The sequence below is a fragment of the Genypterus blacodes genome, unplaced genomic scaffold (assembly GCF_046128005.1).
Source record: "Genypterus blacodes isolate CSIRO-AG114 ecotype Tasmania unplaced genomic scaffold, CSIRO-AGI_Gbla_v1 ptg000026l_1, whole genome shotgun sequence".
NCBI lineage: Eukaryota > Metazoa > Chordata > Actinopteri > Ophidiiformes > Ophidiidae > Genypterus > Genypterus blacodes.
Window position 1 is genome coordinate 253,534 of NW_027466839.1, and position 14,572 is coordinate 268,105.

At 44.5% G+C, this 14,572-nt stretch overlaps 1 protein-coding gene across 1 annotated transcript in view; it reads right to left on the minus strand.

Moving 5' to 3' along the window:
- nrxn1a (neurexin 1a) overlaps window positions 1-14,572 on the minus strand; it is a 51,667-nt gene that overhangs the window by 1,905 nt on the left and 35,190 nt on the right. The window contains exons 18-23 of the mRNA XM_076143577.1: window positions 13,544-13,663; window positions 12,377-12,558; window positions 12,099-12,270; window positions 11,058-11,147; window positions 9,541-9,851; window positions 254-332 (exon numbers count right to left, since the gene is read on the minus strand). Coding sequence (XP_075999692.1) covers window positions 254-332; window positions 9,541-9,851; window positions 11,058-11,147; window positions 12,099-12,270; window positions 12,377-12,558; window positions 13,544-13,663 — 954 coding nt within the window. The remainder of the gene's footprint in view (window positions 1-253; window positions 333-9,540; window positions 9,852-11,057; window positions 11,148-12,098; window positions 12,271-12,376; window positions 12,559-13,543; window positions 13,664-14,572) is intronic.

Consider the following 14,572-nt stretch of genomic DNA (forward strand, 5'->3'; position numbering starts at 1 on the left):
ATGGTAACAAACAGAGAGAGACAGGGAGGGAGGGAGAGAATGAGAGGATGGATACAGTGTTGAAGCCAGAAAACAGAAATAGCTACCTGAGCAGAAATGAAAAATTCATTGTAGCGAGTGACGGAGAAACAGGGAGAGAGGGACACACACAAGCACGCACACGAATACAGCCTGTGTGTGTGTGTGTGTGTGTGTGTGTGTGTGTGTGTGTGTGTGGAGAGAGAGAGAGATGAGGTTGAGGTGTAAATCTAACCTGAACTGGGGTCGCAGGGGTCAATGTCCTCATCATCGCTGGGACACTCAGCCGAGGCTACCAGCAGGTCGTCTGTTGACTGAGGAGAGAAGATCCACAAATGAGATCATAAAGATACAAAGCACACAGCGACACACACACACAGAATGTGTACTGATGAGGGCGCCATAAAAACACAGTATTGCTCATTTTTCCGCAGCATGTGCAGGAAATAAAAGCTCCGCCGCCACCTTCAGGGCTCCTCAAAGACCCTTAATCAACACATGGAGGAGCATTTCTGTGATTTGTTTGTTTTTCTACGTGTGTTAGCACACAGCATCCGTCGGCCGCCCACTTCTTCTTCCAGCACGCCAAACGCTTCGCTCCTTTACTGCCCCCAGGAATGGAACGGAGCCAAAACTACATTGAGGCGGAAAGAAGAGGAGAGGAAGCAGGAAAGCTGATATCTTCTCCTCCTCCTCCTCCTAATCGCCTCCTTCTTTACCCCCCTCTGGCATTTCCATCCTCCTGTCCTCTTGTCTATCAGACCCAGGCTGGTGTGTGTGTGTTTTGATGCGCTGGAGAACGAGGGCTGTGAGTGTTTTATTCCAGCTCCCATTAGGAATTCCGCTCGATAGATCATTTAAATCTCCTTTATTTAAGCATCATGTCAATAACACACTCACATTAAACCTCTAACCTGCGCCGCCCGTCTAATATTTCAACAACTCTTATCTCCACCTCGCTCTCTCTCTCTCTCCTCTCCTCCCTCTCTATGGAAAAGGCGGCCTTTTTCCTCTCCATCCCTGCTCCTTCTGTTGCCATGGCAACTCTAAGTTCAGCCTGTTAAAAATGATGGGGAATAAAAAGGGAGTGTGCACCCTCATCAGGGACCTGTGCAATGATTTACCATTCCAGCCGGAGCGAGGGGAGAGAGAGGGAGAGAGAGGGGGAGAGAGAGAGAGATAGACGGCTAGATAAAAGGAATTAAAAGGAGCAACGCTAGAGGTGGAAGACGGAGACAAGAGGAGATAGGAGGAAGACTTCAAAGTGCTGCGGTCTTTACTCAACACCATGATAATGTGATCTGCATATTCATGAGGAACTGTTAAACACTGCCCGCCCCGATGCCTCAGCAGGAGAGATACGATTGTGTGGACGAATGTGTGCGTGTGTGTAAGTGTGCGACTGTGTGTGAGTGTGTGTGAGTGTGAATGTGTGTGTGTTTTAACCACACTGGGTGCTCAGTGCCAGTGCTAAATTAAAATTGGATTGTGATGCATTGCAGTAGATGTTAGGAACCCTCACAAGGCAGAGCAGTAAAAAGGTCTAGAGGCAAGATTACAACCAGCCTGGGACGCAGCCAGGAACTAATCAAAGTGCTGAGTGTTCTGTGATCGCTTTGCCCAAACCGGACGGGCAAAAAATTCAAAGAACAAGGGTTGAGATGTTCCTCTGTGCTTCTTCATTCCGCTTCTATTGTCTTGGCTTTTGTTGCCGATTACATAAAGATGAGAGGAGAACATGGCTCTGCGCTGGCCTTGCCTGGTGTGTGTGTGTGCGTGTGTGATCTGCTCTGGTTTGCACTTGGACACGTCTGCGGCGGCTCAGTTTTGGCCTAAAACACACATTTGGTTATTGATGCTTGACTCTCCCGTCTCTCCTCCGCTGCCTTTCCAATCAGTTCTGCCCACTGGGCTGTCAAACGCCGCCGGGGTGGGCTTAGCCACTGGAACCCGGCCAGTCAATAAACCTCTGTGCCTTTGCCAGGATCCAAATAGCACGAGAACCAATCAGCCAGGAGGGAACACATCACCCCTGACATCTGCTACGGATCAATGTCGAGCCACCGTGCTTGATTATTGATCCAAAGACATCTATCGCTCCCCTCCACGGGAATCTGTTCTCAATCCTGAATTCCCGCTGAAAGAAAGACAAATAACAACAGACAAGTCAATCTATCAAGGCCCCTCCTCTGATCGGTGACATCACCTCATCAGCTGATCACCCGATTAAACAGGGAAGGTGTCAATCGGACTATTGATTCGCCTATCACAAGGGAGACAATGAACTCCTACAGCCGTGCCAAAAAAAACTACAAGCACGTCGATAAATCAGGAAAGTTTACAGAGGACGGACTAAAGAGGAGGAATCCCTCCTTTTTATCGCGCTAAGCCTGCCGCTCGCCCTCCATCTTGTCCTCCTCAAGTCTTTTCATTGTCTCGCAACAGAACATGCTGACACGGCGAAGGACACAGACGGACAAGGATGTGGACAGAATGACAGCGAGAGGGAACGAGAGGGAGGGAGAGAGAGAGAGAGAGAGAGAGAGAGAGAGTGGAGAGAGAGATGGATGTGTGCATGCTGAAAGAGGAAAATCTCTACCTGAGCAGCCGAACAGTGCCAACGACCGTCCATGCCCCCCTGACTGCCTAGCTCACACATGGCTGCACTCTTTCCTCACACACACACACACACACTCTTGCGGAAGGATTCAACAGCTTGTCTGATACTTCCACGGCTGGAAATCACACACACGCTTACACAGACGCACAGATGCACAGCTCTATATCAGCCCAAACTCCTCCACTGGTCTGTTTCCATATGCATAAGTATGCACACACATACACGCACACACACACGCGCTCACACACAGGCGTAAACTAAATTGTGCTGAGGTTGGCACGCTGATGAAGAGATCCTGACGAGAGAGAGACGAGAAGCTAGCTCGACTACTGCAGATGGTGAGATAGACTCATACACCGCCTGCATTAACAGCCTATCACTGGAGCTCAACCATACAGAGAGAGGGAGGGAGGAAGAGGGAGGGAGAGGAAAAGAGTGAGAGAGAGAGGGGGGGGCTGATGGGTAAATATGGAAAGATATGGAGAGGGAGAGAGCAAAGGAGAATGAGAGGGAGGGGGAAAAGAGAAGAAAAGAGAGCAAGATAGTAAAAAGCAGGTGCCTCCAAAAGGTAGATAGGGAGAGAGAGAGAGAAAAGGGAAGGAGAAATGGATGTGAAAGGTGACAAGATGGAGGAGAAGAGAGAGAGAGAGAGAACGAGAAAGAGAGGGAGGGAGGGAGAGAGAGAAAATGATATTGTCATAAGTATTGTGGATCTGTGCAGGTCAGTTGATTTGTGATAGCCAATCAGTTCTGTGCTGAGGCTAATGTTTCTACTATTGGACTTCCCATAATCAAACACGGGCGCACATACACGCACACACACACACACTCACACACACAATCACGTACACACACACGCATACACATCAGCAGAGAGACATCAAAACGAAACCGCGCACTGCTAGTTCGACCATTCTCTCACAAAGAGACTCATTCCCAAGTCTCGATTCTGCACACACACACATGCACGCACACACACACACACACACTCTCACACTTGCACGCTCTCTCTGGTGCTAAGCTGTCATGCATTATTAAATCGCTTCCACTCTTCAACATACAAAAAAAACGGACTAAACTCCAGGCTGCAGGAGAAGAGAGGCACATAACACACTGAGCTGCATGAAGCACTGAGGGGAGGAGAGAACCCATGGGGAAACTTAGACACATTGAACTTCAGTCCCCACACACACACACGCACACACCCTGATTTGTGGGCATGTACATAAAATCGATTAAGTCTCAGTCTTGGTTGGACCAATAGCAGCTCGGAGGAGACTGAAGCTCTCCTCTGATGCAACGTGCAGAAACACAAACCTATTGTTCTAACTCCACCTGTGTGTGTTTCTAGGCGTGTGTGTGAACACGTGAACGTGCCCGTGTGCGAGTGCCTGCGTTCGCCTTCACATTGTACTCGTGCACTGGTTAAGGACAGCTTAGTTGCCAAGCAACGCCAGGCAGCCTCAATGGAGAGCTGTAGATTTGTCTTAAACAAGACAAAAACACACACAGTTCTGGGCCAGAAGGACTGATTGCACACACACACACGCGCCAACATAAAGACATACACACTGCAGTATGTTGAGCATATAGCAAAATGTGACCCAGTTCCCATACTGTGATATCATTGACTCTAGTGCACAACTCTGCATACTGGATAGAGCCGTGGCATCAGCACAGCACCGGAGCAAGAGGGATTCAGTAAAGGGATGGAACTCGCACACACACACACACACACACACAGACACACACACATAAACACACACACATAAATACACTTTGAAAGGTGAAGTGTGAAAATAAGCCCCCATGACACGGTCTGTCACTGTGGAGCGCTATCCATCCAGCGTTTGCATCCATTATTGATGCCTGGGGCTTAGCTCACAGCTCTCTGCGTTCTATTATTTATGTCTGAAACAGCTGGCAGCTTATGCACAGAGGAGCTATTCTCTATGGGAGACTGGGAGGGAGGGAGAGAGAGAGAGAGAGAGAGAGAGAGAGAGAGAGAGAGAGAGAGAGAGAGAGAGAGAGAGAGAGAGAGAGAGAGAGAGAGAGAGAGAGAGAGAGAGCGAAAGCAGTGGGTAGAGGGGTACACTATCGCCATGGCAACTTAAAGCACTAAAAAAAATATTTCTTTTTCGGTGCAGCAGACGCACAGTTTTATAACAAGAGAAGAAGATCTGCAGCACACACACACACACAGACGCCCACGGAAAAGCTCCACAAGCTCTCAGTAGAGTTTGGAACAACAGATCACAACAGTGCGCGGTGGCGACGATCCAAACATGTCCTGCGTTAACATACAGCCGCTTTCCATAACATCAGCAGCTGTGTTTGTAGTGTAGAGTTCCATTTGCTTCATCGCATTCATATTATGAAGCTATTACAAGTTCCATTAACGCACGACATTCCTCCTCAGTAATTCAGCGAGGGGAGGCGGTTTACCTTGAACTCATTGAGATGTCGCTCTCTAATCCCATCATTTCAATGAAGGCAAGCAAGGATAAGTGTGTGCGTGTGTGCGTGTGTGTGTGTGTGTGTGAGCATCACATCGTAAATGAAATGGATCAAGGACACATTTTTTAAAAAGGTAAAATGTTTTTCTTGTGACACATTGATTGTTTTGGGTCACGTTGAGTAAGAAGCACTCATCTCTATACTTGGCACTAAGATGTTACTGCACACTTCAGAGAGATGCAGCATCTACACGTTAATGATTTGTTAATGTGTGAGTGACTCTAAGCTCCTGTGTGAAGCAGAGGAGCTTATAAACTACCCTACTTTTGACACTTTGAGGAGAGGGCTGTGTGCATTCTAATCCTCTTACCGAGTCCAATGTGAACGATATTAAGGCACATTAGCACTCATTACCACAATGAAGCGTGATGGCTATGAGGTGATAGTTCAAGATATCCCGGAGAATTACACATGACCAGTAAATGCCTCTGTACCCACACACAGGGCAGTAGCCGGGGGTTAAGTAATACAGAGGCCACGAGTTCAACCGTTCTTAATATTTCTTGCGTCTCCGCTCATCCTCCTCGTGAAGACAATACTGTCTAGACACCAAAATATAGTCAATTAATTTGCAGTTTTAACAGTTTAATTTATTCAGCCATCAGTTATTGTCAGTCTGGAATCTCTTCAGCGTGCTGCCGTGAATACAAATACCGTTGTGTTCGGGAAAACTTTGATTGCTTTTTTAAAATGTAATTTCTTGGCCTGGAAAGATCCAAAATGAAACCCTGGAGTCTCCAACTTTGAGGATTTGAATGGTTTTTGATGAGATGAAGGAGAGTGTGACGTTCCTCTAAATACACATTCATCACGTTTTTTTTTTTAGTTACTTTTTTTATTATATAGAAAGTATGTGTGGAAAATATAAAACGCTGATCATTTTTCCAGCACGTCAAACACCTAATGAACACAAATCTACAAATCCTATTGACAAGCTCTCCCAGGAATAAAGGAAACAGTATTGAAAGGGATTACAGCCTGATTACAGAGGAAAATAAATGTTTTTTGATTGGTCCTTATCTTCTGTAATGTGTTTACATCAACAAGTAACACACCTGGCTGGACCCTTGAATTCCAAGGCTAGGGAACGTTAAGTGTTTGTGTTTCACATTGTGTGTGTGCTGCCTGTTTAGGCCTTTTTTTTTGCAATTTGCTTAAATTGAAGCAGATATTGTACATGACATTGTGCATACAGGTGTAGGGTATTTTGGAGATTATTTTTTATGTAGAAAGAGGGGAGAGAGGAGAGAGAGAGAAAGCGAGAAGGTAGGAAGGTTGTGATATCCCTACTTTTGTTGTTGAACTTTATACATAGACCCTGAGGTAGAGTACAAGTGGGCTGGAGTTGCAATGATGTCATAGGGTACATACAGAACTTACAGGATGATTTCAAACAGCAATGTAGGCTAGTACAAATCACATCATAGGTTGTGATAGAGCAGTGGTTCTTAACCTGGGTTCCATCGAACCCCAGGGGTTGGGTGAGTCATTCTCAGGGAACAATTTGGCAACACACAATTTTTTCTTCGCCGTCTTAGATTACAAATGGTAAAAAATGGTTTCATCCCACCCTAGTAATTAAAACAACATCCATCTTTGATTTTTACGACTATGTCAAATCCTATTTGTCTCCAGTTCAATTGTGTATGGATTGAGGATTATTGGCGAAAAACAAACATTGCAAAACTTGTCAAAAACCTTTGACATTTGTTTTCTGTGTTTATGAGCCATGCTGAGTGCCAGAATGAGCTCAGTCGAACATGAAACATGGGGGCAAGTGTAGATGTAATGTTGGACCATGACATGAAGCTCCACTATTCTGTCCATCAAAACCCAACAATCCAAGGATGCAAGACATTTTTAAGACTTGTTGTCTCCGCAGGGTTTGGGATATAGATGTACACATATGTGTGAATGCAAAAGCTACCAGTAGCAGGGCCCTCCCAGTGAGCAACAACTGTATGTGTGTGTGTAATGCTTTAAAGAGGGGTCACGCAGGTGGGACCACAGCTAGGCATTTTTCCACATGGCTCCTCACATTCACTTCCCTGGCCATATAAGGCAGTTGGGCCCCGGTCGCGAGCGTTATCGGCCTAGCTCTCATTTCCCGTTACTCTGCATTCTGACGGTTTTAAACTTGCTACATTTATTCACTTGCTACATTTACCTGCGTAGGCACAGCTGTGGTCTGTTATCACTCTTTTGTCTAGACCAGTGGTTCTTAACCTGGGTTTGATCGAACCCCAGGGGTTGGGTGAGTCATTCTCGGGGGCTCGGCAGTCTTGACATGAAGCTCCACTATTCTGTCCGTCAAAGCCCAACAATCCAAGGATGCAAGACATTTTTAAGACTCCTTGCCACGCAGGGTGTGGGATTTATATAGATGATCATATCTGTATGAATGCAAAAGCTACCAGTAGCAGGGTGAGCAACAACTGTATGTGTGTGTGTAATGCTTTAAAGAGGGGTCATGCAGACGGGACCGCAGCTAGGCAACGGAGCAGAGGATAGTCTAGACCAGTGGTTCTTAACCTTATCTGAGGTACTGAACCCTGCAAGCTTCATCAGTGCATTCACCGAACCCTTTGTAATTAGAAATGTGATTTCTTCAAAACTTAGGTATATATTTTATCAGTGCATCATTTGCACACAAAATCACTGTGTTCAAAGAACAAAACCAACAAAACATGAATTTCACACAAAACCATAACTCAATGAATATTTACTGCAAATCAATGTGACTTTTGCTGTTGCCTTTTAGATACAAGTTGCGGAAACCTGCCTCTTCTTTGTTGGTATTTCTCCACATGGCTCCTCACATTCACTTCCCTGGCCATATAAGGCAGTTGGGCCCTGGTCGCGAGCGTCATCGGCCTAGCTCTCATTTCCCGTTATTCTGCATTCTGACGGTTTTAAACTTGATACATTTATCCACTTGCTACATTTACCTGCGTAGGCACAGCTGTGGTGGTGAATACAGCTTTTTGTAAGGGCTATAAGTGAACTCAACAAAATCAAACATTAGACAAATTACTACCCAAAGTCAATTGCAATATTGGAGAGAAGTTGAGGGTTCTTCACCCCGTTTAGACACCTTGCTTTTGTTTACTTTTCTATAGGCTCATAATGCCCCTTCAAAAATGCTGGCCATTGAGCTGAATGTAAAACCCAAGTACACTTACTGACTGGTCACAGTTTCTTCAGGACCTCCTTGTTCAAAACAATGATGATCAGGTAACTAAAATTGGAGGTCCCAGCAAAAAAGTGGAGATTGATGAGACGGTGATAGCCAGAAGGAAATACAACAGAGGGAGAGTTGTTTCAACATAGTGGGCCTTCGGCGCAATATGTCGTAAAAACAAAAAGTGTTTTATTAAAATTGTAAAGAACAGAACAGAGTCATATCCAGCATGGGTGGGACAGCCGCTCACGTTTAGTGTTGCATCAGCAGATGTCAACGCTGAATACCTCGACATAATCATTGAACTTCAGCAGAGCCAGCTTCAACAGCAACTCATCATCACAACAACGCCCTCAACGTCACCAAAATCGTACCATACCCTGTTATTGCTGAGAAAGCCCTTGAGATAGTCACACCGTTTGTTGCAATGTATCTTTGCAAGCAATCCTTTTCGAGGATGGCAGACATGAACACTAAGAAAAGGAACAGACTGTACTGTGAAAATGATATGAGAGTGGCACTTCCCAAGGTGAAGCCGCGCATTTCTCAACTTGTATCTAAAAGGCAACAGCAAAAGTCACATTGATTTGCAGTAAATAATCATTGAGTTATGGTTTTGTGTGAAATTCATGTTTGTTGGTTTTGTTCTTTGAACACAGTGATTTTGTGTTCAACTGATGCACTGATAACATATATACCTAAGTTTTGAAGAAATCATATTTTATTTTTCTAATTACAAAGGGTTCGGTGAATGCACTGATGAAGCTTGCAGGGTTTAGTGCTTCAGATAAGGTTAAGAACCACTGACCTAAGGTTATCACCTCACAATCATGACAGTTTCATTACATTACATTACATTACGATCATTTGGCAGACGCTTTTATCCAAAGCGACTTACATTACATTACCACTGTTCGCAGAGGGGGGAGCAATTGAGGGTTCGGTGCCTTGCTCAGGGGCGCCTTGGCAGGGCCTCGAACCAGCAACCCTCCGGTTCCTAAGCGGAAGCTCTACCCACTGAGCCACTGCCTCCCTTGCAACAATTTCCAGAAAAGACTAAGCACAGGTCATGATCTCTCTTTCCTCTGTCCATTAGTGGCTAAGGCCCAAACCAAACATTTAACACACTGGGACTTAAATGCCCATTCTGTCCTGAAAACAGGGAGCAAACTGGGGGTAAAGGTAAACGCTCTGAGGCACTGACCTGCTGTGTGGTACCCTGTTTCCTGTTGCTGGCCGTGGTGGTTGTGATGTCACTTATGGATGGGGCAGAGTCGGAGCGGTTGCCCCCAGCGGCAGCACTAGACTGGGGGGTGATAGAAGAAGACGGCATGTCGCCCACTAGCCGCGCGCTGCCCTCCACTCTGATGTGCGGGTGGCCTTCAGCGGCCATGTTGAGGATGCGGAGGCCATTGTAGTAAAGGCCAGACAGCTGGCCCTGGAACATGCCAGTGCCCCTCTCGCCTCCACCAACACGCACCGTGGTTTGGCTGTTGAAGATGGTCAGCTGGCGACCTACACGGACACGGGCACACACACACACACACACACACACACACACACACACACACACACACACACACACACACACACACACACACACACACACACACACACACACACGCACGCACGCAGAGTCACACACAGGCAGTGACACAAGCACCCACGCGCACAGGAAGGAAGGCGGACAGACACACACGTACAGAAATACATTCACACACATACATACCAGTGGTCACAAACATGCACGCATACACACACAGAAGAGTGTCTGAGTGTTACACAATCCACCACCCCCAAAGCCGCGGTGAGAAGATGGGATAGAATAAGCATGGCAGAGCAAATCGAAGCCGTGGAGAGGAACCGTGAAGGGAGGGGGGGGGCTGAGACGGAGCGAGATAAGGAGCGAGAAGAGGGGACGAGGGGGGAGGGGGGGGGGGTTTAGAAGTCGTGGAGAGGAGAATGAAGAGGCAGAGAACAGAAAGAGTGAGGAAGAGGCAGCAGATGAGAGGAGTCAGAGGGCCCTGAGAAGACAGGGGCCTGACAGATGGTTGCTATGGCGATGGCGGTGCGGCACGACATTGTATTTTGAGAGAGCAACAGACAGGCAGACAGAGAAAGAGAGATCTAGAGAACTGTCGTAACAGCCCTATGAAGCATGCACAGGTTATAAAGCTCTAGCACTGCTCACTGTTAAAGGGACTAGAGGCTAATTTAAGCTCTGCCGAAGTTTAAGAGGACAACTTTTACATATTTTCACAAAGCATTGCTCTATTAGTCATCTCAATTTACATAATTCTTACATGTCACAGTACTTTGCATGTACTTTAATTTGATTACAAAATGTTTTCAAGATGGTATAATATAATCTTTAGTGAATGCTTTATAGTTTACAATTTGATAATAATCAAAATTATTTACCAGTATTAATAAAGCATCTTTTTATCAGTGATTCTTTTACTATTTTCTGATTTATTCACATTTAAATCTCTCCATCGTCCCTTTAACCTGATATTATCAGATACACACTAACAAGATACGTTCACAGGCACTACAGTTTACACACTATTACACACTACAGCTGTCCCACTTTTAAATACTTAGTTATGGATTTAGATTTTTAGATGTTAGTTGATGGTGCACAAGATAATAAATTCAACTGGCTTCAAGTTGTATTTTTTAAAGCTGAAAGTTTTAAGGAATTTTAATCAGGGTTTTTACCTTTGTCGAGTAGCCAATCGTCAACTACTCGACCGAGCCGATAGGGGATTCGCTGTCTGGCGATGGCCAGGCGCTCGTTATCAATGTTGCCTTTAATTTAGAGATGAAAACACAGTAGTAATTACGCACATCCAAACGTGGTACAGGAGCTGGATACAAAAAGAACAGCAATGAAAAGAAAGTAATGGTCTGCTCATTGTTAGCATGTCACTGCGGCAAGATGAGCTTGATGTGCAAGGAGAACACAAGCTGAATTCACTACGTTACCAGTGAGCGGACTCTTACTCTCTGTTCATTGGGTTTAATTTAAAGAGACATTTCAGGGGTTAACATCTGCAAGAGCACAGGGAAATAATGTTACAGCTGCCACATTCTGTCTATGTGACTGAGTGTGTTTAGCGTTACATACAGGAAGAACCCTCACACACACCTCACACCTACTAACATTTAGCATTTTATCTATCTGCCCTCTAAAGCCTGGACCTCATTGTGTTAAAGATGACTATCTAAGATTACCACTTTAGTATAAAATAGAAAAACAAACAAATATAAAACCAAAGGCTATATTCAACAAGAATACACTCTTTTTTCTTTTTCTTATTTTTTCTCTCTAGTTAAACATTTAACTCAAAATATGACATCTTTTTAAAAATTATTGTTTGACCAAAATGCACCAACTGTTATTATTTTCTTTTATGCTGAGAAAAACAACTTGAATTAAATATTTTCATAAATTACCTTTAACACTATTTAACAGGCTTTACATAACATAGCTTGCTAGTACAAGATTGTAATAACTGTCTCATTTTATGGTTTAATCAAGTTTCAAATCATATCACACATATTTCATTTCACACAATGACATAAAACAAAGCTGCAGTTATATTTCTCAGTAACAGTGTTTGAATAGAAACATTGATAGGAAGGAGTGATGTTGTTTTCATAAATCAATCGGTGGGTTGCATTTAATTAATTAATTAGCACCAGCTGGGCAGTGCAGTCAGTGATTAGGTGGGTTGGGCTTATGTGGGCGGGGCCTACCTGAGGGATAGCGCTCTATGACTGGCAGGTCGTCCAGCTGAAGGGTTGCGTTGCCTCCGCTGCGGGTGAATCGGACTATGTGGTACTTCCCGTCGTTGACAAACTTGGAGCTCTCCTCGATGTTGATGTCGTCCGTGCCGACGTTAAACACTACTCTAATGTTGCCTTTGTCCTGAGGAGGAGGAGGGGGGAGGGGAAATACAGGATCAATTCTGTTAGTATGTGCAAAATTTGTGTATCCAATCCAATCCAATAAACTGCATTGAGTGTGTACTTACTATCTGAAGCTGAAGATAGTCTCCCAGGCCAGATGCACTGTCTACCCTGAGCAGGATGGCATGTTTCTGTTGGGTGCTGAACCCAAGGGCGAGGCGGTCCGCCCGGGTGCTTGGACGTTCATTGGGGGGCCATGTGTAAACCACCACTCCTCCATCACGGCCAAAGATATAAGTGGTCCCAGCTGCTCCAAACACATAAAAATTAAGTGCATGAACACATATTTGCCATTAGCAGTGGTGTCTATCACAAGTGTTCCATTTATCTGGTAATGGCTCTGCAGAGGGCAGTTTTTGCTTAAATGTTTGATGTATAATTAGCATATTGAAAAAATAAAAACCCTCAAATGTCACACTTGGCTGGCTGGAAGAATGAAATCTAGAATTTCCAAACTACATCTCGCCTGAACTGTAGAATAATGATTGTAACAAATGACTCATACCAACCACAATAGCTCGACTCATGGGATGACTACTGTACATAATCATCCTCTATTTTTATCTCAAGGCGGAGAGAGGATGACTGAGAGTCTGAGGCTAAAACGAGTAAAGACAAAACGATTCTATACTGAGGACTCGGATTCAACATAAGAGAACCCAAATTAGCATAACCAGACTATTCTTTGAGCAGGTTACGCTGTTGTGCCACTTCAGAATCAACAGTTGACACTGCCCTCATGTGGTGGCTCTGATAAAATGCACAGAGAGCTTTTGATTCAGTGTTAGAGGTAAAGCTTCTTGTAGTAGGCTGAGACCGCAGTTTACAGATCATCCTGGTGAGACAATGCCATCTGGAATTAGTGCATTAGAATGTTTTATTATTATTACAGCCTGTTTTGAGGCTTCTGATTTTCTCTAGATTAAATAGGAAGTCATGACATTTAAAATCCTCAAAAAATGTTAAAGGTTAATATCTAGATTTTGTTTCTGGAATTAATAATTGTCTGCAAACAGCTTGGTAGAAACAACATTTTCAAAAGCAACATTTTGTCTGTGTATATATATTGATATATACATTTCTTTGATGCCAGAAGCAAAAATATTTAGTTTCTTAATGTTTTTAATTAAAAAATCTAAAAATAGGAAACTCATTACAAGTCCTTCCATCATCCTTTCATTTTCATTTAATATGAAGCCATATGTCTGTGCCTGAGACAGGGACACACTCACCGTCATTGCATAGCGGTCCAGCATATGAGGTCATGCTGCAGTCACAGGTAAAGCCCTCCCACTGCTGCAAGCAAACTCCCTGATTTGAGCAGGAGTCTTCTTGACAGGTTGTGCTGGGACCTGGGGGTGAGAGAGACGGGGGAGGGGAGCGGACACATTTGACTAAAGATGCGCACACACACCATTTTTCGATACTGTCTGGAGCACAGACGTTATGGTATGCGACGTATATAATATTGAGATCACGTTGCCTGGAATTATTGTATTGTGCTGCAAAGACATTATGGTGGTATTTTATTGTGCTTAGAAGTGTGAAATTAAGGTTATTGTGGAGAGGCTCCCATTCTTCAGCTTAACACTTATTGAAGATGCTACATTTTCCATAAAAACTAAATTGGATTTCTGTTTTAAAAGTGAAAATTGCCAAATTTGCAGAACATGCAGGTGGCGGGGCAAAATGTGTGGTGTGGGAACAGGAAGAGGAGTTCAACATAGGAGGAAAAGGTTTTGTTTCAAAGGCCTTTATCTCAATACTCTTTCTTCAGCAGTATGACACCGTTCCTTCACTGCCTCATGCTAGAACCGTATTAGACCAGAAAGTCAAAGCTTTAACCTTCCGTGTCGCTGCATTTCTGGCATGAGGCATGGAGGAAAGCGCATGGAATGATTCACAAATGGAGTATTGAAATCCATCCAAGTTAGGTTGGACGTCAGTAGGAAGGGTGACACAGCATGCTGCTAGGCAACCTGGGTGGCAGAGCTGTGATCAAACTCAAGTCAAATGGTGGTGATGTCATTGAAATCACTATGGTGGCTAGGATAGGACAAATCAGTGTTGGGTCTCTGACCTTTGACTGGATCACTGGGATCCAAACAACACTGGACACCACTGGGTAGTTTAAACAAACACCCATACAGTACACACACGCACTCATTTTATTACTCACACAGGTCTCACACAAAGCGATATACCTTGCAAATCAGCTTTCATCAATGAAACTTTTGTCAGCCAAACAAAAAAGCAAACAA